Here is a 24,358-nt window from a genome sequence, read left to right as displayed (position 1 = left end):
AAGGGGCACTGAGGCTTAGAAGGTCTAAGGATCCTTTGGAGGTCAAAGGTCATGAAGTTGGAAGCAGTGGCGTGGGCCGTCGGCTGTTACCGAAGTAACCACGCTGCTTAACTTGCTACTCCTTTCTCAACCCCCCCCCTTTTCCAACGCTCTGGGCCGCGGTCCTCTCGACTCTATGATATGCCTCCAAGTGTTTTTTTTTCTTTAGATGGGAGGTGTGTGTGTGTGGGAGGGGGAAGGAGGGAAGGGTGTGCTTTTATATTGGAACGCTACTTGGAGGGAAAGGCATGCGCCTGCGCACTCGTCGCTTCTGGATGGGTCTGCCGGAAGCGGAAATAACCGGATTCTCTCTCCCTCCATATACCGCCCCCTGCTCCCACCGGCCCCGACTCTGTTCGCTCCTATTACGCTGGCTGTGATGCCCAAGAGGGGGAAGCAGCGGCCACCGGACCCCGAGGAGAGTGGGGATGAGGAGAGTGGGAGCCCCGCTGGTAAGGGAGAGGTGCATGCGCTTGAGGCAGGCCTGGAACAGGGGCACGAGACAAATAAAGCTCGCCCGGGCGTGGAGGGACAAGGCGAGAACTGGGAGAGATTAGTGCGGCCCGAAAGGGAAGGAAGCCCGTTGCGTCTTCATGTAGAATAGCGCGAGGCGAGGCTTGGCGAGAGCAAAATTCGCTTTCCATTTTAAAGACTGCAGAGTAGAAGAGCTCTAAGTATAAGAGCGCACATGCGCCCATCCCGGGTTCTGTGGCGCGCCCGCGAAAGGGAGGAAGGGCGGGGGAGGCCGATGCACGTGCCTTGGGGGAATAGGGGAGTGGTGCGTCCCCAGAATCAGGCCCGGAAAAGGGTGAATGGAAATGCGGGCCGAAAGATGTTGCGGAGAGCCTCTGACGTAGATAAATAAAAGTAATTTGCCTGGGCAGCTACAGCCTCTGTCTTAATTCCCCCTCCCTGATAATGGGAGAATTTGTAAAAGCCAGTTTTTCTTCCCTTCCCCCATTGTCTGTTCTGATCATCGTTGTGAGCCCCAAGAGTGAGACAGATCAAGAATAAAAGAAAATTTGACAGTTCAAGATGAGGGGAATGAGAACATCGAGTAACGAGCATTGTATGAGGAGTCAGGGGTTCTAATCGGTGCCGTTGACTCTACCAGCAAACTTGGGCAGAAAGGTCTCAATAGTCTCATCTGTATTGTACTATGTAGGGAGTGGGCTAAGTGATCTCCAGTTCTTTACATCAATGCAAATGTTTCTAAACCTCTCCCAAAGTGAAATGGGGGGGGTAGTGAAGAGAGAAGTCCATCAAATTAGAGGGGAGTTTGGAGGACTTGGGTAGATCTGTTTAGTTTGGAGGGTGTCAAGTTTTCAACTTTGCCGACCCACACCCCATTAATCCATTCACGAGGGCCTGGGAGGAGAAATCTTATCATAGGTTTGCCATCTGTCATTTTGTCTGTCTTCCTCTCCCCTTCACATCTTATTTCCGGTAATTCAATCAATGTTACCAAGGCTACTGAAAAGGGCTTGACAATCTTAGTGACTGCCTAGACCAAAAAACTTCTTTCCCTAGCTATTATGTCCTAAGTGTTTTGTATTCCTAGTGCCTGTCACATGAAAAGCATCTCATAAATTTTGGTGGATTGATAACAAGAGGAGACTCGTGCAAAGGAAAACATGTTGAAGTCTCTTTTTGCTTCACTGTCTTACAGTTGAGTTAGCTATTCCTTTGATTGAAGGCTGTGCCATCTGGTACCTTTGGTTTGTTTTTCTTGTTTCTTTTCTGACATCTTGATAACAGACTCTGCTTTTTTGGATTCTACTGAAGCATGTTTTTGCTTCATCCCATCAGTTTGATTCTGTATATATCCACAGAAAGTAAACATCTGAAGGGCAGAGATCTTTTCATATAGTCTTTGTCGTTTAGACAATTCCTTGCCCATAGATAGTAGTAGGCCCATAAGTGCAAAGTGCATACTAGTAATAAAGGGAAAATAAGAGTCAATCTGGTACTCCCCAAGGTTTGAATCACCACTGTTTGTATAACCATGTGTGCTAGGTCTAGTAGCAAAAAGAAAGAACTCAATAGAAATAATGCTGAGTTGTTATATAAACTGTACTTTACCAAGTTGGACCATGCTACATTTTGCTTATCTCATTTCTTCCTCTTCTTTTAGGTCCACCCAGCCTCCTGGGCCCTCCTCCCATAGCCAATGGGAAGTTTGGTGGCCCTGATCCAGGTGAGTGGAAAAGGTCTGAAAGGACAGGTGTGTCTAGATTGATTCTGATTAACACATATTAAATACATATTATGTGCAAGACATGCTGGAGTTTCCTGTAGGAGAGGACAAGTTTGGGGGATTGGGAGAAGTGGGGAATGAGACTCAAGAAGAAAAATAATTTCTGGGTTTTCCTGGATTTAGTTGACCAGGAGCTATCTTTGTCTGTCTCTCTTTAGGCTTCCACAGAGGCCCTCAGGGCTTAAGGGGACCAGTGATTCCACCACTCCTGAGCCTTCCACTTCCTTTCTGGGGAGGTTGCCCAATGAGAGGGGGCCCAGGCCCCAGGCCTCGACCATACCTACATAGCCGATGGGCCTATGAGGATCCAGAACCTAGGTGGGGAACAGGCTATGGGGACCATGCCAGGAATGGTCCTCCCAATGGATGGAGAAACCTTGGAGGGGGCAGTAGTCACCATCCATCTAAGAACATCCCCTGGCCTAAGAATGCCCCTCAATTCAAGGATGGCGTCCAGGAAGGTGATAGAACAGGTTAGTAACGTCACCTTGTATGTTTTATTCCTGTTAGTAGCACGTAACTGTGTCCAGAAGACAGTGACTACAAATCCCAGAAGCCCTTCTACCTTCACTTAGAAGGTACCTCTCAATTTTCCTCTCTTAAAACATTATCCTAGGGAGGCTGAAGACTATAGCAGTGCTTAAAATGTTTCCTTTTAGCATCCCAGAGGTGTCCCTCTGGTTTTTGTCTTCCCAAAGTCTTATGCTGCCTTTCTCCCACTTGCTTCCACAGATAAATCCAACCGCCCTGTCTGCAGACATTTCTCAAAGGGCCACTGTCGCTATGAGGATCTTTGTGCCTTCTACCACCCAGGGGTGAATGGACCTCCGTTGTAAAACTGTGCCTTCCACCAGTCAGGCTCCAGTGGACCTTTTCTATCCTGGAAGCCCGTTGCCCTGTCATTCTTTGTTGGCTTCTCTGAGGTGTTTCTGCCCAGCACCTCTGGCCAAGGAAGGAGCCTGAGCCTGACCCTCTCCCTCCCCTACCTGGGGCTCTGGGAGGATGGGTAGGGGGCAGGAATGTCAGAGGAGGTTTTTAAAAAAGTAATGTTTTATTGATACTTTTGGTTTTTACACCACTGTCACTTCCCAGTAACACCCTCCCCCAACCCTGTCATGTAACAAAGAAAATCACTTACACAAACTATCAAATGGACCGCATCTCACAGTGTATGCAGCATTCCACATCAGTAGTGGTCTGGGAGGTTTTGCAATCATTGTTCTGCATCATCTACCTTTTTCTCTGTTGGGGGTGAGGGATGTTGTAATTTGAACGCTGTATCCCTTTATTCTTTCCCAGTAAGTGACTTTCCCCTGATAAGTTGTAATGGAAACCCAATTGGTGCTGTTCACCCACAATTTGCCCCCTTCAAGTATTACTTGTGGTTCTTGTGAGCCCTGGATAGTTTTGAAAAAGGACATCATCTTGATTCCATTTTTGTCTCTTAGTGGTCCCCTCCAACCCCTTCCTCACCTTCAGCAATAGGAGAGCTGAGAAATGCCCTTTAGCGACATACCCTGTGGTTCACCAGATTTCCCCCTCTCCCTTAAGTCACTCTGAGTGTGAAATAGTGAGTGGCCCCTTAGCTTACTCCCAAATTTTGCTTCCTTCTCTCCCCTTTCCCTACCTCCTGTCAGCTGGATTCTGTGAATCTCCACCCAGTATAGATCTCTGGGCAATGAAATTCCCCTTTCTCGCTGGGTGGAGCTTAGATGATACTACTGCCTTCTGCCCTTTTCCTTACCTTTACCCCCAGTGTAGGTTTTCTGTGAAAACAGATAAGTTTTGTGACTAGGTCCTGGAGAAAGATTAGGGAATGTGGGAAAAGGGAGGGACTGGAGCCATGACTGGTTGAAGAGTCTTTGTTTTAGCTTTTTTTTTTTAAGTAATAAACTCAGAGGAAACATTTTATTTAATCCTGGTATTCCTGTAGTTTTTGTGTATGAGGATCATAGTGTATTCTAGAATAGGCTAAAATACAAACTCTGTCCAGCAATTTAAACCTCTGTACTCTGGCTCCAGCCTATTTTTTTTTCAGGCATATTTCCCATTACTTTTTATGCACTCTTAGATTTCATCCCCAACTGGCTTATTTGCTGGACATTACATTACATTTCCTGCTTCTGTGTACCTTATCCCTATGCCTGGAATGCTCACCCTCCTCACCTTTACCTCTTGGAATCCCTAACTCTTAAAGGCTCAGCTCACATGAAACATCCTATATGAGTCTTTTCCTGATCTCCCCAGTTGTTGGACTCCATCCCGATTCCTTTGTATATACTTATCTATATTCATGTTGTTTGTATCTTTCCTTTCCCCTGTAGTAGAATGTAAGCTCAAGGGCAGAGACTTGTTTTTGTCCCAGTGTGTCCCTGTTGCTGAGTACACTGCCTTGCACGTAGCAGGCACTTAATAAATTCTTGATTTGAGTTATATTGAATTTTTGAAGGCAAGTCTGGTTCGATCACTTTGTTGGTGGTCTTTTGTCCCGTGTAGGGTTGTGTGTTGTCCTGATTAGGCTATATTCAGAGAGGAGCAGTGGACCCCTCAAAGCTTTTACGTAACTTGTCAGTCCCACTGAACTGCCAGGTCTTTAAGATCTAGGGTATAATTTCGTGGATTCAGAGTTGGAAAGGAACTGGGAGGTTTTCTAGTCTCTTTCCTCACACCACTTACCATTTTACAGAAGAGGAAACAGGCTCTGGGTTGCTAGTGACTTTTCTGAAAGTCACATAGATGGTAGAGCCAGGAATCAAAACCTCATTCATCGACCTCTGAGAGAAGATGTAGTGAGTGCACTTGCCACTGCCCTGTGCCATCTGCCCATTATGCTAACGCAATCACTTGGGCAGAAAGACTTCTGCCCTGATCCTGGACATCGCCTCCCCACCCCTGGGCTCCACAGCGCCCTACACTGTATCACCGTGGCTTGGACTAGGTGCTTTAATAGTTCCACGTAGGAATCGGGGGATGCCCGCGGCAGGAGGCAGCTCCCAAAATGGCATATGCTCGCCCTTAGAAAGGCTGCGGCACCTTATTCATCTTTATTAGTCTTTTCGACTAGCCATAGCTCCCATGAGTCACATTTGACGATCCTGGCCGGGACGCCCAGCCTCGTAAAAGCTAGGAGAACGCTCAGCAGCCTCCGCCTCCCCTCCTCAGCTATTATTCATACTGCCTTGTATGAGACGGGCGGGCCAGCGCGTGCTTGGTAGAGAGCTGGATCGCGTCCGGGTCGCCTCTTCAGTACCCTATAGGATTCCGTAGGTTATTGAACCCTCCCCCAGCCACCGGAAGCGGAAGTAGAGCTAGCCGCAGCCGGAATAGTTTCAACTGTCGCCGAGATGCCGAAGGCGGGGAAGCAGCAGCCTCTGGAACCGGAGTGGATTGGGGATCGAGAGAAAGCAAGCCCCGCTGGTGAGAGAGCAAGACGGATCAGTGGAAGGCGAGACCAAGGGGAGCCTGGGATCGCACGCGGCCGAAGAAGGAGGGGGGAATCCGGCGCGAGGCCCATCCTAGCCTGACGTCTGTAGGGGAACATGCGACCGGGGGGGGGGGAGGCAGTGCGCGTGCGCGGGCTTGGAAGTTGGCCTGCTGGAAGCGTGGGAAAAGGGTCCGAGGACCCTGAAAGTTTAGGGTGGTGTAAGCATAAGTAGCACGGAGGCGGGTAGTGGCTAGGGTAGGATTTGAGAGGAAGGAGCATATCTGAAGAGTGTGTGTAGAAAGTTATGGATGGAAAAATGGGTATTCTTTTTGCTTTCTCCCTCTCCCTGGCCTTTCTTGTATGCTGTCTATTGTGGACACTATTCTCTTATCTCTCTAATCAGTTACCAGTAAGCTAAGGAAGGGAAGGACCTCATATTCTCTCCCTGGGCCTTACATGAAGCCTAGATCTTTTAGGCAAAAAACACCTGTTTTTGTATTCTAAAACCATAGCGCAGTGCCTGGAGTATTTACTAGTTGTATGACTATAGGCAGATCACTTAACCTTTCTGAGCCTGAGGAGCTGTAAAATAAGGCCTGAGGTGGAGACTAGATGGCTTATGTCCGTTGCAATTATAAATGTATGGGCCTATATCAGGTTACTCATAGAAAAAGGCAGAGTGGGAATGGGGGGTGGAGAGGGGAAAGGGGAGATGATAAGGGTGAAGAAGGATCTTGAGATTAGGCCAAATTGAAATGGTTTCTCTTTCCAGAGTCTCTTTGGGGAGGTAAAATGGCCTCATCTGCTAGGTTGGGAAAGAGACCCAGGGACAGGGCTGGCTTCTGTAAGGCCCAGATCTAAGAGGAAAATAGACATTTGCTGAGCTCAGGAAACTTTTAATAGGGCAAATTTGTGCATCTCCTAGGTTTAAAGGTGGAAAGGTAAGGGTGTCATTTACTTTTTTCTCCAGATAAGGTCGTCAGGAAAGGAAAGAAGGACAAGAAGACCAAAAAGACGGTGAGAAAGTTGGGGACTGGGAGGAAAATTAGAGATGGTAAATGGCATTGTTGACAGCCTAAATGTAGAGGGGCAAGAGGCAACACAAGAAGGAAAAGAGGAAGGGGTATGTAAAATTTGATTGAATCACTTTTGACTATAACTTTACTCCAAATCCCCCTCATCTCTTCTTATTTCCTAGTTCTTTGAGGAATTGGCTGAGGAGGAAAAGCATGCAGGGGAGGAAGAAGAGTCGTCGAAGATAGTCAAAGAAAAAGAACAGCAGCAGGTATGTTATGATGAGATCTATAGAACCAAAGGTATCAGAGGTCCATTGTCCATACCAATGATTGTTCACATTAACAGGTGCGGAGTTATATGAAGGGCCTGGGTTTTATTTGACTAATAGCGTTTGCCTTTAGCAGCAACAACAGCAGAAGAAAAAGCGAGACAGCCGGAAAGGGCGACGAAAGAAGGATGTTGATGATGGTGATGGAGAAGAGAAGGAACTTATGGAAAGGCTCAAGAAGCTCTCTGTGCCAGCAAGTGATGAAGAGGATGAAAGTGAGAAAGTGGGAATCTTATACAGAGATCCCCAAAAAGAGTGGGCTAAGGGGGCCAGATTCCTAGTAGGAAATTGTAAGATCAGGCACCCTATTTCTCTTTCCCACTTTACTTTCCTTCTGTCATTTCAGTGCCTGTCCCAGTACCTCGAGGTGGGAAGAAAGCCAAGGTAAGTTGCCCTACCTGGTAGATGGAAGTCTCAGATAACAGACAGAATTATGGGTTTCATTTTCTCACTTGTACTCTTCCTTCCCTAGGGTGGTAATGTGTTCGCTGCCCTGATACAGGACCAGAGTGAGGAGGAAGAGGAGGAAGAACAGCCATCAAAACCTGCCAAACCAGAGAAAAATCGAATCAACAAGGTGAGTGGGAATAGCTCTTCTCTCTACAGTTTTGAATTGTGCCAAATTTATGTTTATAAAATTGTTAATTTTTTTCTACTTTTATCAGGTATAGTATTCTAGCCCCTTCTACCTGCCTTGCTGTAGTGCCTGTTTAGACTTTGTGCTTTTCATTTTTGTTTGAGCCTGGTTTGTATATGTAGCCAAAATAGTCTTTCTCAAATGCCATTTTTAATCATGTTGCTTTCTGGTTCAGTAGTTCCTTTTGTTCCCTAAAATCTACACTCATAACAGCCAACAAAGCCCTCTATTTATCAGGCTTCTGGGGTTTTTTTGTACTTAATTTTTCACTGTTCCCCAAGCACAGCACATCCATTACAGTCAGTATCCCTTAGTGTCCATCTTTCATGTCCCTTTTCCCCATGACTGGAGTTCGAACCTCCAGAGAGAGAGAAGCATCTTGGGGCAGTGGAAAGAGCACTGGATTTAGAGTCAGAGGACCTCAGTTCAAACCCGGTCTCTGGCATTTGCAGTGTGGTTGGTTTTGAGCAAATCACTTCATCTCTCTGGGCAAAATGAGGAGCTAGGTTACTTCTGAAGTAGCTTCCAGCTCTAACTCTGGGATCTTGTGAAATCTCCTGAAATCCATATCCACAACCTTTTAGGACACATTTCTCCAAGGAAAGCTTTCCCTTGTCAGATCTCTGTGTTCCTGCATGTTTGTATTTTTTTACTCATGGCCTAAGTTTCTGCCTAGTCTAGCTAGTCTGGAAACTTCTGGGTCATTGAACTGGCTCCTAGTTCATTTGTCTCTACCTCACAGAAACTATAGAAATGTCAGTAGTTGCTACTGCTTGAATTAAATATTACTAACGCTGCCACACAGGAGTGGGCAGTCTGTAACTGAATCTTTGTCATTCTTCTTAGGCTGTTTCCCAGGAGCAGCAGCCTGAGCAGAAGGTTAGAAAGGGGAAGGAAGAGAAGTCAAAAGGAAAAGGGAAGGTATGGAAAATCCTTTGGGAATGTTGGTAAGAGCAGCAATAGGAATTTCACCTGCTGAAACTTACTGTACTTTCTTTATCAGCCCCAAAATAAATTTGTTGCTTTGGATGTTGAAGAGAAAGAAGAAGAAATATCCAAAGAGAAGGAGCTTTCCAGATGGGGGAAGGATAAACTCAAGAAAGTGGAACAGGTATGGGGTTGCAAGACCAGGCACCTAGCTGCTTCAAGAAGGAAGGAGGACATTGCTGATGGGGCTTGGTGAAGGAGAACAAGGGGACTGGATTCCTGGGATGACACAGAGTATCATCGTAAGAGATGTAGTGTGGCGCGGTGTAAAAGACTCAGTTTGAAATCAGAGAGCCTAAGTTCAAAATCTCATCTCTTTTACTTACCACCTATGTTGACTTGAGCAGTCATTTCACCTTTTTGGGCCTTAGTTACCTCATCTGTAAAATAAGAGGGTTTAATTTGACCTCTAACATCCCTTTCAGCTCAAAGCATATGGTCCTATGATTTATAGGGTAATGAAGTCCCTTTATTTGTCCATCCTCACTTTCTCTCTAATTTACTATATGCCGACATGTTAAATACCAGATGTTACGTTGTAGTCATATGTTACCAATTTCATCTTTTTCTTCCTTTGGTCAGAGGTTGATAAAGTAAAGATATGTGAGGAAACCAGAGACATTTTTGAGGTTCTATTCCAGGTGATACCACTCAGTCTGTTTCTTTGAAGCCTTTTCTGATACCCTCAGTGTCTAGTGTCTTCTCCCTTGCCAAATTAAGTTTTATTTCTTTCTTTCTGTGTTTGTTTTATTACCCAGCAAAATATAAACTTCTTGACTGTTGTTTTTGTCTTTGCATTCCTGGCACCAAACACAGTGCCTTAGCTGTGCACATAATAATTGTTGAATTGAATTCTAATACACACTAATTGTGAAATAGTGCCAGAGGAGAGAGCTGAATACCAAATTCCTAGGTCTTTGAGAGAAATAGGATCATGGCTGGGAAGGAGACCATGAAAGCCAAGTCCTAGAAGGAAAACTTTGGTTTCTTATTCATCCATTCCCACAGGGCTCAGAGGGGGAAGGAGAAGCGGATGAAGAAGACGAGAGTGAGGCCAGAACAGATGATGCCTATGCTCACCTCAGCAAAAAGGAGAAAAAGAAGCTGAAGAAACAGGTGCGGGGGAGATGGACATCACACCTGGATCCTTGAAAGAAGTTATCATGAGGAGCCATATACTTGGATTTCTAGAGCAAATGGAAGTTAGGAAAAAAAGAAACCTAAAGCTTTTGGGAACTATATGGGATCTAGCTGAAGGAAGAAATTAATTGGACCACGTCACCAGGGTTATATGCCTATGTTTGGGGGTGCAGGGAATTGGATCTTATATAAATCCATTTTTTTTTCTGTCTGTAGATGGAGTATGAAAGACAAGTAGCCACACTGAAAGCAGCCAATGCTGCTGAAAATGATTTCTCAGTGTCTCAGGCTGAAGTGTCTTCCCGCCAGGCCATGCTGGAGAATGCCTCTGACATCAAGGTGGGACCTGAAACAGAGAGGGAAAAGACTTATTTTGAATAGGTTGTATAATGGGGGAGAGAACATTTATATTTTAGGTCACCTTATTCCAGAAACTGTAGAACATAGAGATTGACTGCCATTGAAAACAATGGAGAAGTAAGATCAGGAAAAAGATTATTACTCCCTATTTGAGATGGGAAGTGTGGTACAGTTATCCCAGCAAGTCAAGGTAGTGACAGTATTTTCTCTCTTCTACCCTCCCCTGATCCCAGCTGGAAAAGTTTAGCATCTCAGCCCATGGCAAGGAGCTCTTCGTCAATGCAGATCTGTACATTGTGGCCGGCCGCCGCTATGGACTAGTGGGGCCCAATGGGTGAGGAGAGGGAAGGGTAGTAGGTAGAAGGGTTTGGGTCATAAGTCCTGTTCTGACTGCTCTTTTCGTTCAGTAAGGGCAAGACTACGCTGCTCAAACACATTGCCAATCGAGCTCTTAGCATCCCTCCCAATATAGATGTGTTGCTTTGTGAACAAGGTAGGGAGAAAGTGGCATTGGGGAGGGCAGGGAGGATGAAATAATTTGGAAGTGAGGAGGGTGAATTATATGGAGGAGTAGACAAGGAGGTAGCTGGCTGTCTGGGTAGTGAGGGGATATTGGCCTGACATAAGGGGGAGAGGAAGAGGAGGAAGAATTGATGAGAATTTGAGGAGGGGAAATCTAGATGTACTTTACTAAGGAAAGAGAAGCGTATGGGAAGAACTAGGCAGAACTTGGGGAAAGCCAAGAGAGCTCTCAAGGGGGACAGACCAAGAGAAGGAACAGGAAGAGGGAGAGAGAGAGACAGAGTGTGTGTGTGTGTGTGTGTGTGTGTGTGTGTGTATGTGTATGTGTGATGGGAGAGGTTTGCAGTGCAGGCTGGGTTCCAATCCAAAAACCACAACCCTTCTCCACACCCCAGAGGTGGTAGCAGATGAGACGCCGGCTGTGCAGGCTGTGCTTCGTGCTGACACCAAGCGACTGAAGCTGCTAGAAGAGGAGAAGAGGCTCCAGGGAAAGCTGGAGCAGGGAGATGATGCTGCAGCAGAGAGGCTGGAAAAGGTGAAGGATTTGGGGACAAGGATATGTAGCAGAGGGTCGTATGGGACATGGGAAGACATTCAGGGACTTGGAGGCTCTTAATGGGGCTATGTTAATGAAGGAATGAGTGAATGAAAGGTACTTAACTATGTGTCAAGCACTGTGCTAAACACTGGGGTTAAAAGTACAAAAGTAAGAGTCCCTGCCTTCAGGGAGCATGCATTCTAGTAGAGGGAGACTAAACATAAGGATTGGTAACCAGGGAAGAGTATTTGGGTTTGAGAAGCCAAGGGAAGGTGAGAGGAGTCAGTTGGCATGATGGAAAGTGGGGTAGGATGTGAGGCATGGTCTAGGGCTGCCTGTACATAGAATAGATCGTATGGGTAGCAAACCCATTAAGCAGTTTAAGGATTTAGGATCATCATTGTTCTTTTACCTTTCTTCCAGGTATATGAAGAACTTCGAGCCATGGGAGCTGCTGCAGCAGAGGCTAAAGCTCGGCGGATCCTTGCTGGCCTGGGCTTTGACCCTGAGATGCAAAATCGACCCACACAGAAGTTTTCGGGGGGCTGGCGTATGCGAGTCTCCTTAGCCAGGTAGAACTAGACCCACCAATCCCACAATGTCCTTTCCCCATTTTTTGCTCTCCATCATCTCCAGGGACCATCCAGATATGTTACAAAAGAGATAATTCCTTTCTTACTCACTGCTTGTTAGAACAGTTGAGTTCCTAAATTTTTCTTTATTCTGCTTCTGGTAGCATTTTTGTATCTTATCCCCTTTAGCCGAGGGCAGCTAGGTGGCACAGGGGATAGAGTGCCAGGCCTGGAATCAGGAAGACTCATTTTCTTGAGTTCAAATCTGGCTTCAGACACTTAGTAGTTGTGTGACCCTGGGCAAGTCACTTAACCCTGTTTGCTTCAGTTTACTCATCTGTAAAATGAGTTGGAGAAGGAAATGACAAACCACTCCAGTATCTCTGCCAAGAAAACCCCAAATGAGGTCAGAAAGAGTCAGACATGACTGAAACAACTGAACAACAGCTCTTTAGCAGAACACTGGAAAGGTAGGGCATTGGGTAAATGCCTTAGGCTTCTCCTACTCCTATCTCCCATTCCCCATTTTAAAAAAAATTTAACATAAATTTTTTTTGCTTTTTGGTGAAGTAGTCAGGGTTAAGTGACTTGCCCAGGGTCACACAGCTAGTTAGTGTCAAGTGTCTGAGGCCAGATTTGAACTCAGGTCCTCCTGACTCCAAAGCCAGAGCTCTGTCTACTTTGATAGCTAGAGGCCTGGCATTCCTCCCCCCCCCTTTTTTTTTCTAATTTTTTTTTCTAAATTTTTAGGCAATTGGGGTTAAGTGTCACAGGGTCACACAACTTGTAAGTGTCAAGTGTTTGGTCAGAGGCCAGATTTGAGCTGAGGTCCTCCTGACTTCAGCGGCGATCTAACATTCCCCCTTTTTTAAAGGAGACTGAAGGGTGTCTTAGGTGGAAGGGCCTTCTTATCAATCAGGGTTAAAAGAGGCCCTTCTTTTCCTTCCTCCAAATCTCTCCTCCACTCCATTTGATAGGGCACTTTTCATGGAGCCTACACTGCTGATGTTGGATGAACCCACCAACCACCTGGACCTCAATGCTGTCATCTGGCTCAACAAGTGAGTCACCTTCAATCCTAGCTTTGCTCCTGAGCTCCTTCCTGGGATTCCTTTGCTATGATACGTTGATTTGTTTTTCCTCTTTACTTTTCCCCAGATCCCACACATCACTTTAGTTCCCCTGACATCTTCCCAAAACAAACATCTTTCTAGGAACCTCCAGATTTCACCCTTTCCTGTTGTCTTCCTTTTAATTGTCCTCTTTATTTCGAACATTGACAAGCTTCCTTTTTTCCCCCCAAACAAAGCTATCTTCAGGGCTGGCGGAAGACACTGCTGATTGTATCCCATGACCAGGGCTTCTTGGATGATGTTTGTACTGATATCATCCACCTGGATGCCCAAAGGCTCCATTACTATAGGGGCAACTATAGTAAGTGGGGAATGAGGAGGGCATTCACCTGGGGGCTTCTAGCACACTAAAGGGGATGGAGAAGTGGGCAGGAGGGCATAACGATGACCTAAACACTGGTAGGACCCAAAGCATCTCTCTTCCTACTACAGGAGGGAAGAGGGCAGCTGCTGATTATTGCCTTCCATTCCTGTCTTAGTGACCTTCAAAAAGATGTACCAGCAGAAGCAGAAAGAGCTTTTGAAGCAATATGAGAAGCAGGAAAAGAAGCTGAAAGAGCTCAAGGCTGGGGGCAAGTCCACCAAGCAGGCGGTGAGATGCAGGGGCAGGATGGCACACAAGCTATTTTGTTGAGCAGCCCTGACTAGGGAGCTTTCCTCTAAGGAGTCAGGACGCTTGGTGATCCATACCCTTTCAGTTCTGCTCTGGGGTGGGGTGAGGAGATATAACCCAGAGGTCCCTATGGTGTGATCCATGCAGATTGCATGATGCCCCTGCCTCTATCCCCTGTCTCCCCAGGAGAAGCAAACGAAGGAGGCCCTGACCCGGAAGCAGCAGAAATGTCGGCGGAAGAACCAGGATGAGGAGGCACAAGAGGCACCTGAGCTTTTGAAGCGCCCAAAGGAATACACTGTGCGATTCACTTTCCCTGATCCCCCACCACTCAGCCCCCCTGTGCTGGGATTGCATGGTTAGTGGAGAGCCTGTGGGGCACGGCTTGGATATGTGCACATATCCCTAAATCTTCGTGACTGCCTCCGCATTCACCTCCCAGCCCTGTGCCTTTCCCAGTGCCATTTTACCTCTTTTTGTTGTTTGTTTGCTTTACTTGTGCTTTTGATTTTTTTAAAATCACCATTCCTACCTGTTATTCAGCACTTCCCCTTAAGAAAATTCTTTCCTTCTAACAAAGAAAACCAGTTAAGCGAAAGATTCTTGCTTAGATATTTTTTCCTGCTCAAGAATTTGCCCCAAGATAAGGCTAATTCGTTATTTTTGTAGGCCAAGGAAATTGATGAGGAACCCTGGGGCTAATGTAACCATGTCCCCTTTCTTATCCTAGGTGTAACATTTGGCTATGAGGGACAGAAGCCACTCTTCAAGAACTTGGACTTTGGAATCGATATGGACTCAAGGAGTGAGTAGAAGGATATGAGTGGTTATGGGTTGTGGGGAAATAGGAGTGGGAAGCAAAGGAAGATTACCCTAGGAATTTTTTTTTAAATTCTCTTCCAGTCTGCATTGTAGGCCCCAATGGTGTGGGGAAGAGTACACTGCTGCTTCTGCTCACAGGAAAGCTGGCTCCAGTAAGTTTGGGATTCCCATCTCCTATTGGCCTTGCCCTTTCTCTCTACCTCCCATTTTTAGTTTTAAGGGGAAAAACTGAGGAAGTTAAGTATGACTTAATGATATACTTAGTGTGTGAAATTCTATAATTTACCCTTGAAAGAGATAAATAAGGATGTTGGAATTGTAAAGTGGAGGAGACCTGGCATCCTGACCACTCTTCTCCAGGTGAACAGAAATCTCTGTTCCCAAGGGTCTCTGCTACTGGATGCACATCTCCCTAAGGGCCAAATCTAATCCCATATTCCTACAGTCACCTAAGGAAGTTGTACCAGTTGTAGTAATTATTCCTCTTTTCTAGGAAAATTTTTCTACTAATAGATAATATTGTTTGCTTAGGATTAATTATCCTCCTCCACTACCACCATCCCTGTAACTTCTTTTTTCCCTTTCTCCCATAAGTCGGATTTGATAGCAGTTATTCCCGCCTCCACTTCCTAGGTAATAGCAAGAGTACTGTGCACCATCACACACATCTATATCTTGGGTTTTAACTGTTAGCTTTCCCCTCCCCTCCTAGTATTCCTTAGGAGAGCTTACTTAACTGGCCCTCTCCAGACATTGGGAAGTGCCTGACCTTTTAATTTAATGGCTTTGATAATCCTGGTTCTAATGCCTGTCCCCTCTTCTGTTGTAGTTTTATAAATGTGCTTCCTCTCCTCTGAAGTACCTGCTGTACCGCACAGAAGCTGTTCCTAGAATATACAGTGTGTTAAACACAGTGATGATTTATTCTCCCCATTCACTTCGTGCTTGCCTTGAGCAAGACTTGTAATAATTCTGTACTTTGGATGTTTGAAATCATCCTATTTTTCCTAGAGATAAGATACAAACAAAACATGAAAAGATATCACGCTTTACCTTTTTTTTATATGTTTTTATTGGTTCAGTTTTTTACATCTCCATAATGTCCCCCCAGTATCTTTTCCCTTCCCACTCCCAGAGAGCCATCCTGTCGTGGTATTTTTTTTATTGTTATTATACCATTTTTCTTTTCTTTTTTTTAATTAATTTATTTTGATTTATCAGCAATCACTTTCATAAGCTTTTGAGTTTTAAATTTTTCTCCCCTTCCCTCAAAACGGCGTGCAGTCTGATATAGGCTATACACAAACATTCCTATTAAAAATATTTTCACATTGGTGATGTTGTAAGTAAGAATTAGAACCAATAGGAGGAACCACCAGAAAGAGGAAACAAAGCACAACAGAAGGAAAAAAAAAGCAAATAGTATGCTTCAATCTGCATTCGAACTCCATAGTTCTTTCTTTGGATGTAGATGGCATTTTCCATCATGAGGCCTTTGGAGATGTCTTGTATTGCTGAGAAGGGTTAAGTCTGTCAATATTAGTCATCATGCAACGTGGCTGTTACTGTGTACAATGTTCTCCTGGTTCTGCTCACTTCACTCAGCATCAGACTATACCAGTTTTTCCAGGTTTTTCTGAAGTCTAGCACAATAGCATTCCATTACATTCGTGTACCACAACTTGTTCAGCCATTCCTCTCAATTTCCAATTCTTTGCCACCACAGAAAGAGCTGCTATAAATATTTTTGTACATGTGGGTCCTTTTCCCATGTAATAGTATTTTGCATCACTCTCATTTCTCTTCCCAGTTTTTCTTCTTCTTCTCTTATTTGCTTCTCAGAATCCTTTTTAAGCTCTTCCATGACCTGGGACTGGTTCATATTTTTCTTGGAAGCTTTGGATATAGAAGCTTTGACTTTGTTGTCTTCTTCTGGTTGTATGTTTTGATCTTCTTTGTCATCAAAGAAAGATTCTACAGTCTGACTCTTTTTGCACAATTTGCTCATGATCCCAGCCAATTACTTGAGTTTATTCTTTGTTAAGGTAGGGCTCTGTTTCCAGTATGGAGAATGTATTGTCCCAAGATTCGGGGGTTTTGTGCAGCTGTTTTCAGAGATACTTCTAGGGACCTATAAGTTTTCAGTTCTTCCAGGGTGGTATGTTCAAGGGCGAGGTGTTTACTTCTTTCCTGGACTGTGCTCTGGTCTATGAGTGACCACAAGCACTCTTTTCTGCCTTGGAACTGTGAGGAGGGTTCCCTCTGCACCATCTACAAACTCTACCATGCCACCACTCAGAACTGTGTGTGACCTAGATCCAAGCACAGGCAAAGCAAGAAAATCCTGCCTCAGCACCAGCAAAGAGATCCCTGCAATCCCCCTCTGATCAGCCACTCGATTCCCCCTAGGTCTGTGAGCTGGAAGCTCCGGAAACAGCCACTACACCAGGGTTGCTCCAGGACTGGGGCTGAAACTGAGCTTCTCTCTCACCATAGTCACAGACTTTTCCTACTGATTCTCTAAGTTGTCTTCGGTATTTGTGGGTTAAGAAGTCTGGAAACCACCACAACTATCTGTGATTCAGTCGCCTGAGGCCTGGTCTTTGCATGTGGGCCCACACTGAACTGCGTTTCTCTCCCAGCCCAGCATGATTGACCTTTCCAATCAACCACCCAGGTTGTCTTGTGCTGGAAATTTGTTTCACTATGTCTTTTTGTGGGTTCTGCTGCCCTAGAATTTGTTTAGAGCCATTTTTTATAGGTATTTGGAGGGATTTGGGGAAGAGCTCAAGCAAGTCACTGCTTTTTACTCTGCCATCTTAGCTCTGCCGTTGTAATAGTAATATTTTTTAAAGACAAAAAGAAAAAGGAAAGGGGGAAAATTAACATAACTGAGCAGTACATTGAAAAAGTCTGAAAATATGTGCAATATACAGCACTTGTGGACCTCCCACTTTGGCAGAGGGATGGGGGTTGGAATGTCTTTTTCTGTCCTTTTTTGTTTGTCTTGTTTTTGGCAAGGCAGTTGGGGTTAAGTGATTTTCCCAGAGTCACACAGCCTAGTAAGTGTCAAGTGTCTGGTCTGAGCCTGGATTTGAACTTGGGTCCTCCTGACTCCAGGGCCAGTGCTCTGCTTCGCCACCTAGCTGCCCCCCTATCTCTTCTTTTTGAGCCATGCTTCTTGTTTATCATTTTGCAACCTTCACTTTTGATTTTTTTGGGTGGTTTTCTGTTTACATTGTTGTAGTCTTGACTTTTCTTCACTCTGCATTAATATAGAGCTTTCTGTGCTTCTTTGTATTCATTACATTTATCATTTCTAATAGCACAGTAATATCCCAATATTTATGGACTACAATTTTTTGGCCATTCCACATCAGTAGGCATATACTTAGTTTCAAATTCTTTGTTTTCACAAAAAGTGTTGCTGTAAATATTTTGGTGTATATGGGAACTTCTTATCAATGGCCTCTGGGATGTAAAGCCAGTAGTGTAATCTATGGGTTAAAAGATATAAATATTTTAATCACTTTATTTACATAATTCCAAATTACTTTCCAAAATGTACTAATTCACAGCTCCACCAACAATGCACCAGTGTGTCTATTTCCCACAAAGGTTATTAATACTATAACTTACCGTCTTTGCTAATTTGCAGGGTATGAGGTAAAACCCAAGGGCTATTTTGATTTACATTTATTATTAGTGATTTAGTTGTTAGTTAATTGGCGAGTCTTCTTTTTGAGAACTGTTTGTTCATGTTCTTTGACTGCTTAACTATTGAGAAAATAGTTAACTTATTTATTATAACTTGATGATCATAAGCTTTAGCTAGTTGCTAGTTTTCTTGTGTAATTATGTGTATAATGCTGCTGAGCATTATATTCTGCTCTTTTGCAATTAAATGACCAGATTGTTCCTTTGACCTTAACCCTTTTCTCTTATCTCCTGAATCAACAAGTCATATATCTTCTTTCCCTCTCTCGTAACAACATTTTTAGGTAAGGAAAGTTTGGAAGTCCACCTGGGCTCTTTTATCACCCTGCCTTTGCTTGTTTTTTTATCAGTAATTTCATGTGCATAGGTGCTCTAGACCCCATAACACATCCCAATAGTACAGGAAACAAATCACAATTTTTATAACCCATTACCTTGAATTACACAGCTTAGAATGTGCAGGGAAGATTTAGAAACATTTACAGGTGATTATCTGTAACAGGTTAGTGAGGAGAACTTAAGATGTTTAGGAGAAAAACTTGAGATTAGTCAAGAACTTTGATCATGGCAGTGACCAACCTAATCTCTAGAGGATCCATGATGAGTTACCTCCTGACTAAGAGAGGTGATGAACTTGGGGCTCAGAAAAAGATAATCATGTTTGGACGTGGCCCCTGTGTGGACTGCTTATTTGTTACAAAGGTTTTTTTCCTCTGTTTTTAATGGGAAGAGGAAAATTCAGGGAGGGGGAGGAGCTAGCAATAGTGATGATCAAAAAAAGTGTGATTGAAACATTTAAAATGCACAGAAGAGAACAGAAGAATGTTTAGAAGGAAGCCCTGAAAAGCAGGATGATTTTTGAAACTTAATGTGTGGAATTTATTAATTTTTTTTCCTAAAAAGCAAGTGAAATAGGTCCTTTATAATGTGGAGTTGCTCATTGTTTTGTGATGTTTAAATTAATAATTTTTTTTAACATAAAAAGCAATTTTAAAAAACAACTAGTCTAGTAGATGGAGTCTGGTCTAGGACTTAAGAGGGTCTGAACTCTTTTCCTAGCTTTACAGTCCTGGGCAGGTCACCTCACTTTTCTGAGCCTTTTAGCTCCCTCTGTAAAATGAAGGGGTCAGACTAAATTACATTTAAGGGCCCTTCTAAGTCTAAAATGTTGTGATTCAGTGACACGAAGAACAGCTACATCCCTCCAAATTTTCCTTTTGTGCTTCTGTTAGAGAGAGAGAGAAAATAGAGAGCCTGAAAGGTTATACCGTAAGTCTGAACCTGGTTGGAATTTGTTACCTTCCTGTCATGGAGCCTGTCTCTTCTGCCTGTTAAGTTCATTTTTTAGCTGATCTCAGCCAGCTATATTGTCTTACATTTTAGGATTATCTTTGAGGATAAGTGGACTTTTGTACTCTGTTCACTTATCCACTCCCAGTGTGCCTCTGGTATTTATCTGCTTTGAGGAGTTAGGATACATAATTATATCTTCCCTGTTATCTGCTCCTTCTTAATTACCTCCTCTACTTTTCTGTGCAGACCCGAGGGGAGATGAGGAAGAACCACCGGCTGGTAAGTTGACTCTGGAGACCCCAGGAATAAGGAGGCTGGTGGGGAGATACTGTTCCTTTCTGACTATTTTCTTCCTATGGTAGAAAATTGGCTTCTTCAACCAGCAGTATGCAGAGCAGCTGCGCATGGAAGAGACAGCCACTGAATACCTACAACGGGGCTTCAACTTACCTTATCAAGATGCCAGAAAGTGTCTGGGCCGATTTGGTCTAGAGAGCCATGCCCATACAATCCAGATATGCAAGCTCTCAGGTATCTCCTAGGAGAAGGGCTAAGGCAGACTTGATTTACATAATCCAAATACTGGGAGAAACTAAGTTTTTAAGATGGCAGACAATTCTGAGGAAAATGAAGATGTTACTCTCTCTTGTCTCCCATTTCTCCTTGCCCCAGGTGGACAGAAAGCCCGAGTAGTGTTTGCTGAGCTGGCGTGTCGTGAACCAGATGTTCTCATACTAGTAAGTGAACTAAAGATGGAAGGGAAGGGGATCTGAGGACAGGAGGAGAAGGAATGGCTAGCAGTTAGGAGTACTAAGCCATGGGATCCTCTCCTCCTCTCACAGGATGAACCGACCAACAACTTGGATATAGAGTCTATTGATGCTTTGGGAGAGGCTATCAATGAATACAAGGGTGGTAAGTCAGCTTAGTACAATCCTACTTTCCCTACTCTGACTTAAAGTTCCCTTCAAGTATCTTGCGTTCCGCCTCCTATTAGAACTCTGTCTCCAAGGAGATCTAACTTTTCTCTTTCCTGCCTTGTCTTGATTATTTTTTTTTCTCTTTCACCTTTTCCAAAAAGCTGTGATTGTTGTCAGTCATGATGCCCGGCTAATCACAGAAACCAACTGCCAGCTTTGGGTGGTAGAGGAACAGAGTGTTAGCCAAATCGATGGTGACTTTGAGGACTACAAGAGGGAAGTGCTGGAGGCCCTGGGTGAGGTCATGGTGAATCGACCTCGTGAGTGAGGTTTCCTCCTGTACACTCTTCTGCCTGAGTAGCTCATATGGCCTGGATGCTCCTTTCCCTTCCACTCACCATTTGCAAGATAAGGGCTCATCGTCAACCAGTGCCATGACCACTGAGACATCTGGAGGTGGAGCTTTGCCTGGTGTGCCACAAAGACCGTCACCTTAACTGATGCACAGACAAACTAGTAACCTTCTTCAGATGGAAGTACTGGCTTTATCTTACAGTGTAGGTAGAGAAACTATTGATGCCGGGATGTGTCATTGAACTGACAACACCAGCCTCCGCCTCTGACAGATAACTCTGATTCAAATAAGCTTTGCACCACCACTTTACCTGATGGCCTGTGTAGCCCATCTGATGCAGAATAGGGGCTGTGGACTGGGCACTTCTCTTCTCTGACTGTGTCTCTGATCTTCTGCCACCTCCCCAGTCACAACAGGATTTGGTCTAGTTGATAATTACAATTTATAGGGACCCAAGTTATGGGCATAATAGCTTTGGTTCCAATTGCCAGCGCTGCTCTGAGGAGCAATCCTGTTTTATTTTTTTGGTCTGATTGACGCATGGAAAACTGACAGAAGCCTCTAGCTGTATTCCAGAGATGAAGGCAAATATCAGAGGGATCATGGTCTTTAGAGGGGATGGAGCCTGTTTGCTACTGGTGTCTACATTCTCTTGTATTTGTGGATTTGGGGGGCAGGGAAGGAATGCTGCTGAACTTTGTCCCTCAGTTTGCCTGGGGAGGGAATAAAGGAGAGTGAATTGCCGTCCCCTGTCTTTATTTATGGGGTTTTGAGTGTTGAGTGTATTGTTAGGCTATCAGCACTGACTACATGCTGCCCTCCTGTGGCCGGAAGATAAAATAACTCGGGTCTGAAACAAGGTCGCTTGCCAACGAAGAAAATCTGATTTTTCTGCACAAACAGTGTTTATTGATCATCTAGCATGTTCATGGTACTGGAAGGTAGAAAGAAATATGCAGTTTGGTCTTTGGTCTTGTTAGGTTAATGATTTATCTGGAAAGACAATTCACAAGTACTTGCACGCAAGACATTCAACTTGACAACATGAGATGAAATCTCATTTGAATGACAATGTTAGATGACTAGTACAGGCAGTGTGACTGTAGGAATACGGAAGAGAGAATTCTGGGCCATATGAAGACTTTGGATCATAGGATCGTTACTTGAGGCACAAAGGGACCTCAGAGGTCATGTAGTTCAAAGCCCCTCATTTTCCTCTTGAGGAAGCAGGCCCAGGGAAGTTAGTAGCAGAGCTAGAATTAGAGCCCAGAACCTATGACTTCAAATCCAGCAATCTTGCCACTGCGTTACACAGTATGGGGAGGTGGCCTTTGAAGGATGGGAAGAACAAGGTAGTCATTGCATTTAGGAATGACTGAACAGAAGTCTGAGGGGGATAACTGAGAAAACTAAATTCTGCTAGGGTGAAGAGCTGTCAGAAGGAGAATATACCAAGAAGAAAGGTGTTCAGTGCCTGATTAAGTGAGTTTGGATTCACTTTAACTTGTAAGTCAGGTAGATCGGAAGGATAAGAAACTTGAGTTAGGAATTGGTTAATCATGAACGTCGTGTTTTAAGGACCTGAAGCAAGATAGATGTAAAGGGGATGAAGAGGACACTCTCAATAATAATAGCTAACATTTATGTAGCACCTAAAGGTTTAAGGAGCGCTTTATTGAGCCAAGGGATAGATGAGAGAGGCTTGAAATTAAGGATGATTGAGTATAGGGGCCAACAGTTGTGGTCAATGGGGTTAACAACAGTGCTGTTGATAGAAATAGGAGAGGTAGGAGGTGCTGGTTTGTGGAGAAACGTGTTCTGTTTTAGACATGTTAATTTTGAGGTGAAGCTGAACAGCAAAATGGAAATATCTGAAAGGTAAATGAAATTGGAGTTACTTGTGTAGCCATAATAGTTGGAGTCATGGAATTGGATGACATTCCAAAATAAATGAGCAAAAGACCTTTGTGTGAACAAATGGAAACACGATTTCAGAATCAGGAAGCAGTAGAGGGGTCAGGGAAGGGTAAGTTAGAAAAAGTTGGCTGAACTAAAAACACATAGAAGCCAAAGGTAGAAAGTTTTAAAAAGGGAATGGTCGTGTCAGATACTGAAAAATAAAAGAGAATAAGAATTGAGAAAATGTCATTGATTTTATTGATTAGGAGGTCACTAGGTAAAAGCTGAGGAAAGGCATAAGCTAAATTATAGGAGATTCAGGGATGAATAGGTGTGAAGGTATCAACGGATGCCAATCATTTGGTCAAGAATTTTTACAATGAAAAGGAGAGAAAATGGATAATAACTAGAAACAAACAGTACAGCTAATTACATTTTTTTTCCAGAATAGGGTAGGCCTATTTATGTTCAAAGTGTGATAGAAAGTCATTGGAAGGAAGGAAGCAAGCATTTAAGTGTCTGCTATGTGTCAGGTACTTTGCTAAACACTGCTTGCTTGATTCTCTCAACAGTCTTTCATAGGACTGTTATTAGCCCAGTTTCAGTTGAGGAGACAGGTAAACAGGTTAAATGATTAGCCCAGGGTCTCATAGCTAGTAAGTCACTAAGGCTGGATTTGAACCCAAATCTTCCTGATTCCAGTCCCAGGGCTTTATCCATTTTGCTACCTAGCGACTTCTAGGTAAAGTAGAGCCTGGTGATCCCATGAAGAAATTATGATTAAGGGAGCAAGAGATTCATCTGGTATATTTTTGTGATGTACTAGTCCTTGAGAAAAACAGAAAAGATTCGATTCAACAGGCAGTTTTGAGGTGCCATATTTATGTATCTGGAGCAGACTCAAAGACATACATAAATTAGATATAGTCCCTGCCATCAGCTGAGTGAGGGGTATGTACATATGAGAGTACAAAACAACATAAATAAGAGGCCCAATATTCTCATATCAAGGGAAAGATTTCTTGGTAGAGATGTGGGATAAGCTATCCCAGGCATAGAGAATGATGTCAGTAAAGGCAGGAAATGAGTGTCCAAATTTCCCTGGACGATGCTTTCATAGAAGATCAGATAAATTACCAATGTACTGGGGAGATGTGTGGAGTCAGGAAAGGGTATTGGAGAGTTTGTAGCCACACATGAGCTTGTCTCAACTTGTTGCTGGAAGAACAGGGGGTCAGTTATAGTCCAGTGGAGAGATTGCCCTCAGTTTTGCTCAACTTCTCTGTATCTCCCTGTCAATGGATAAGATGTCTTTACCTTTACCTCCGCAACAAAGTGGTTCATCTCCCACAGATGCACAGAATCATGGAATGAGAAATTCTCTGTTCTAGCCTTCTTGAAAAGCCGTCATTTGGTGTCTCAGCGATTGAAGATCTGGAAGGAAAGGAGAGCCACCACCCTTCAAGGTGACCCATTCCTCAGCTGGACAGCTCTAATTATTAGGCAGCTTTCCCTTATTTTGCAGTTAAATCTGCCTATGTATTTTTCATCTGTTGCTCCTGGGCCTGTCCTTTGGGGCAAAACAGAGCAAGTCTAATCCTTCCACAGGCAAACATTTGGAAACAGATCTCATGTGAGACTTTTATTCTCCAGGTTGAACCTACAGATCCCTTCTTTTCCCTCATACAGTATGACGATAGTGTTATTTTGGCTCTGAAGAGATAGTTGGGAATGGGTAGTTGTTCAAATCTTTCTGTTCATTTTATTTTCCAGAGTTAGCAATTG

At 44.0% G+C, this 24,358-nt stretch overlaps 2 protein-coding genes across 3 annotated transcripts; both read left to right on the top strand.

The window, feature by feature from the left end:
- Nucleotides 1-104: 104 nt before the first annotated feature.
- Nucleotides 105-4,736, top strand: PRR3 (proline rich 3). The gene is made up of 4 exons (XM_020974109.2): nt 105-491; nt 2,174-2,236; nt 2,455-2,769; nt 3,029-4,736. Exons 1-4 carry the CDS (start codon nt 209-211, stop codon nt 3,130-3,132), a joined length of 765 nt encoding a protein of 254 aa, XP_020829768.1. The 5' UTR covers nt 105-208; the 3' UTR covers nt 3,133-4,736.
- An 856-nt stretch (nt 4,737-5,592) lies between these two features.
- ABCF1 (ATP binding cassette subfamily F member 1) lies at nt 5,593-21,418 on the top strand. 2 transcript variants are annotated; one of them, XM_020974222.2, is made up of 25 exons: nt 5,593-5,713; nt 6,691-6,737; nt 6,919-7,005; nt 7,142-7,280; nt 7,412-7,449; nt 7,538-7,642; nt 8,549-8,623; nt 8,706-8,813; nt 9,698-9,805; nt 10,046-10,168; nt 10,423-10,523; nt 10,597-10,682; nt 11,107-11,246; nt 11,673-11,821; nt 12,799-12,882; nt 13,131-13,255; nt 13,434-13,546; nt 13,754-13,925; nt 14,298-14,372; nt 14,471-14,541; nt 19,646-19,678; nt 19,762-19,930; nt 20,072-20,136; nt 20,242-20,314; nt 20,481-21,418. In XM_020974222.2, the coding sequence occupies exons 1-25, from the start codon at nt 5,641-5,643 to the stop codon at nt 20,645-20,647; spliced, it is 2,526 nt and encodes an 841-aa protein (XP_020829881.1). In that variant the 5' UTR covers nt 5,593-5,640; the 3' UTR covers nt 20,648-21,418. The 2 variants fall into 2 exon arrangements, with proteins under 2 accessions (XP_020829881.1, XP_020829880.1); XM_020974221.2 differs by having other exon boundaries at nt 7,139-7,280.
- Nucleotides 21,419-24,358: the final 2,940 nt, after the last annotated feature.

This window comes from Phascolarctos cinereus, unplaced genomic scaffold (assembly GCF_003287225.1).
Source record: "Phascolarctos cinereus isolate Bilbo 61053 unplaced genomic scaffold, phaCin_HiC Scaffold_5;HRSCAF=322, whole genome shotgun sequence".
In the NCBI taxonomy this organism is placed as follows: domain Eukaryota; kingdom Metazoa; phylum Chordata; class Mammalia; order Diprotodontia; family Phascolarctidae; genus Phascolarctos; species Phascolarctos cinereus.
This window is presented reverse-complemented; position numbering and strand designations above follow the sequence as displayed.

Coding starts and splice junctions, on each gene's coding strand:
- PRR3 (XM_020974109.2), top strand. CDS start 209: ATGGGAGGTGTGTGTGTGTGGGAGGGGGAAGGAGGGAAGGGTGTGCTT. Junction 2,237..2,454: donor GTTTGGTGGCCCTGATCCAG/GTGAGTGGAAAA, acceptor GTCTCTCTTTAG/GCTTCCACAGAGGCCCTCAG. Junction 2,770..3,028: donor CCAGGAAGGTGATAGAACAG/GTTAGTAACGTC, acceptor TTGCTTCCACAG/ATAAATCCAACCGCCCTGTC.
- ABCF1 (XM_020974221.2), top strand. CDS start 5,641: ATGCCGAAGGCGGGGAAGCAGCAGCCTCTGGAACCGGAGTGGATTGGG. Junction 8,624..8,705: donor AGTCAAAAGGAAAAGGGAAG/GTATGGAAAATC, acceptor TTTCTTTATCAG/CCCCAAAATAAATTTGTTGC. Junction 10,524..10,596: donor GGACTAGTGGGGCCCAATGG/GTGAGGAGAGGG, acceptor CTTTTCGTTCAG/TAAGGGCAAGACTACGCTGC.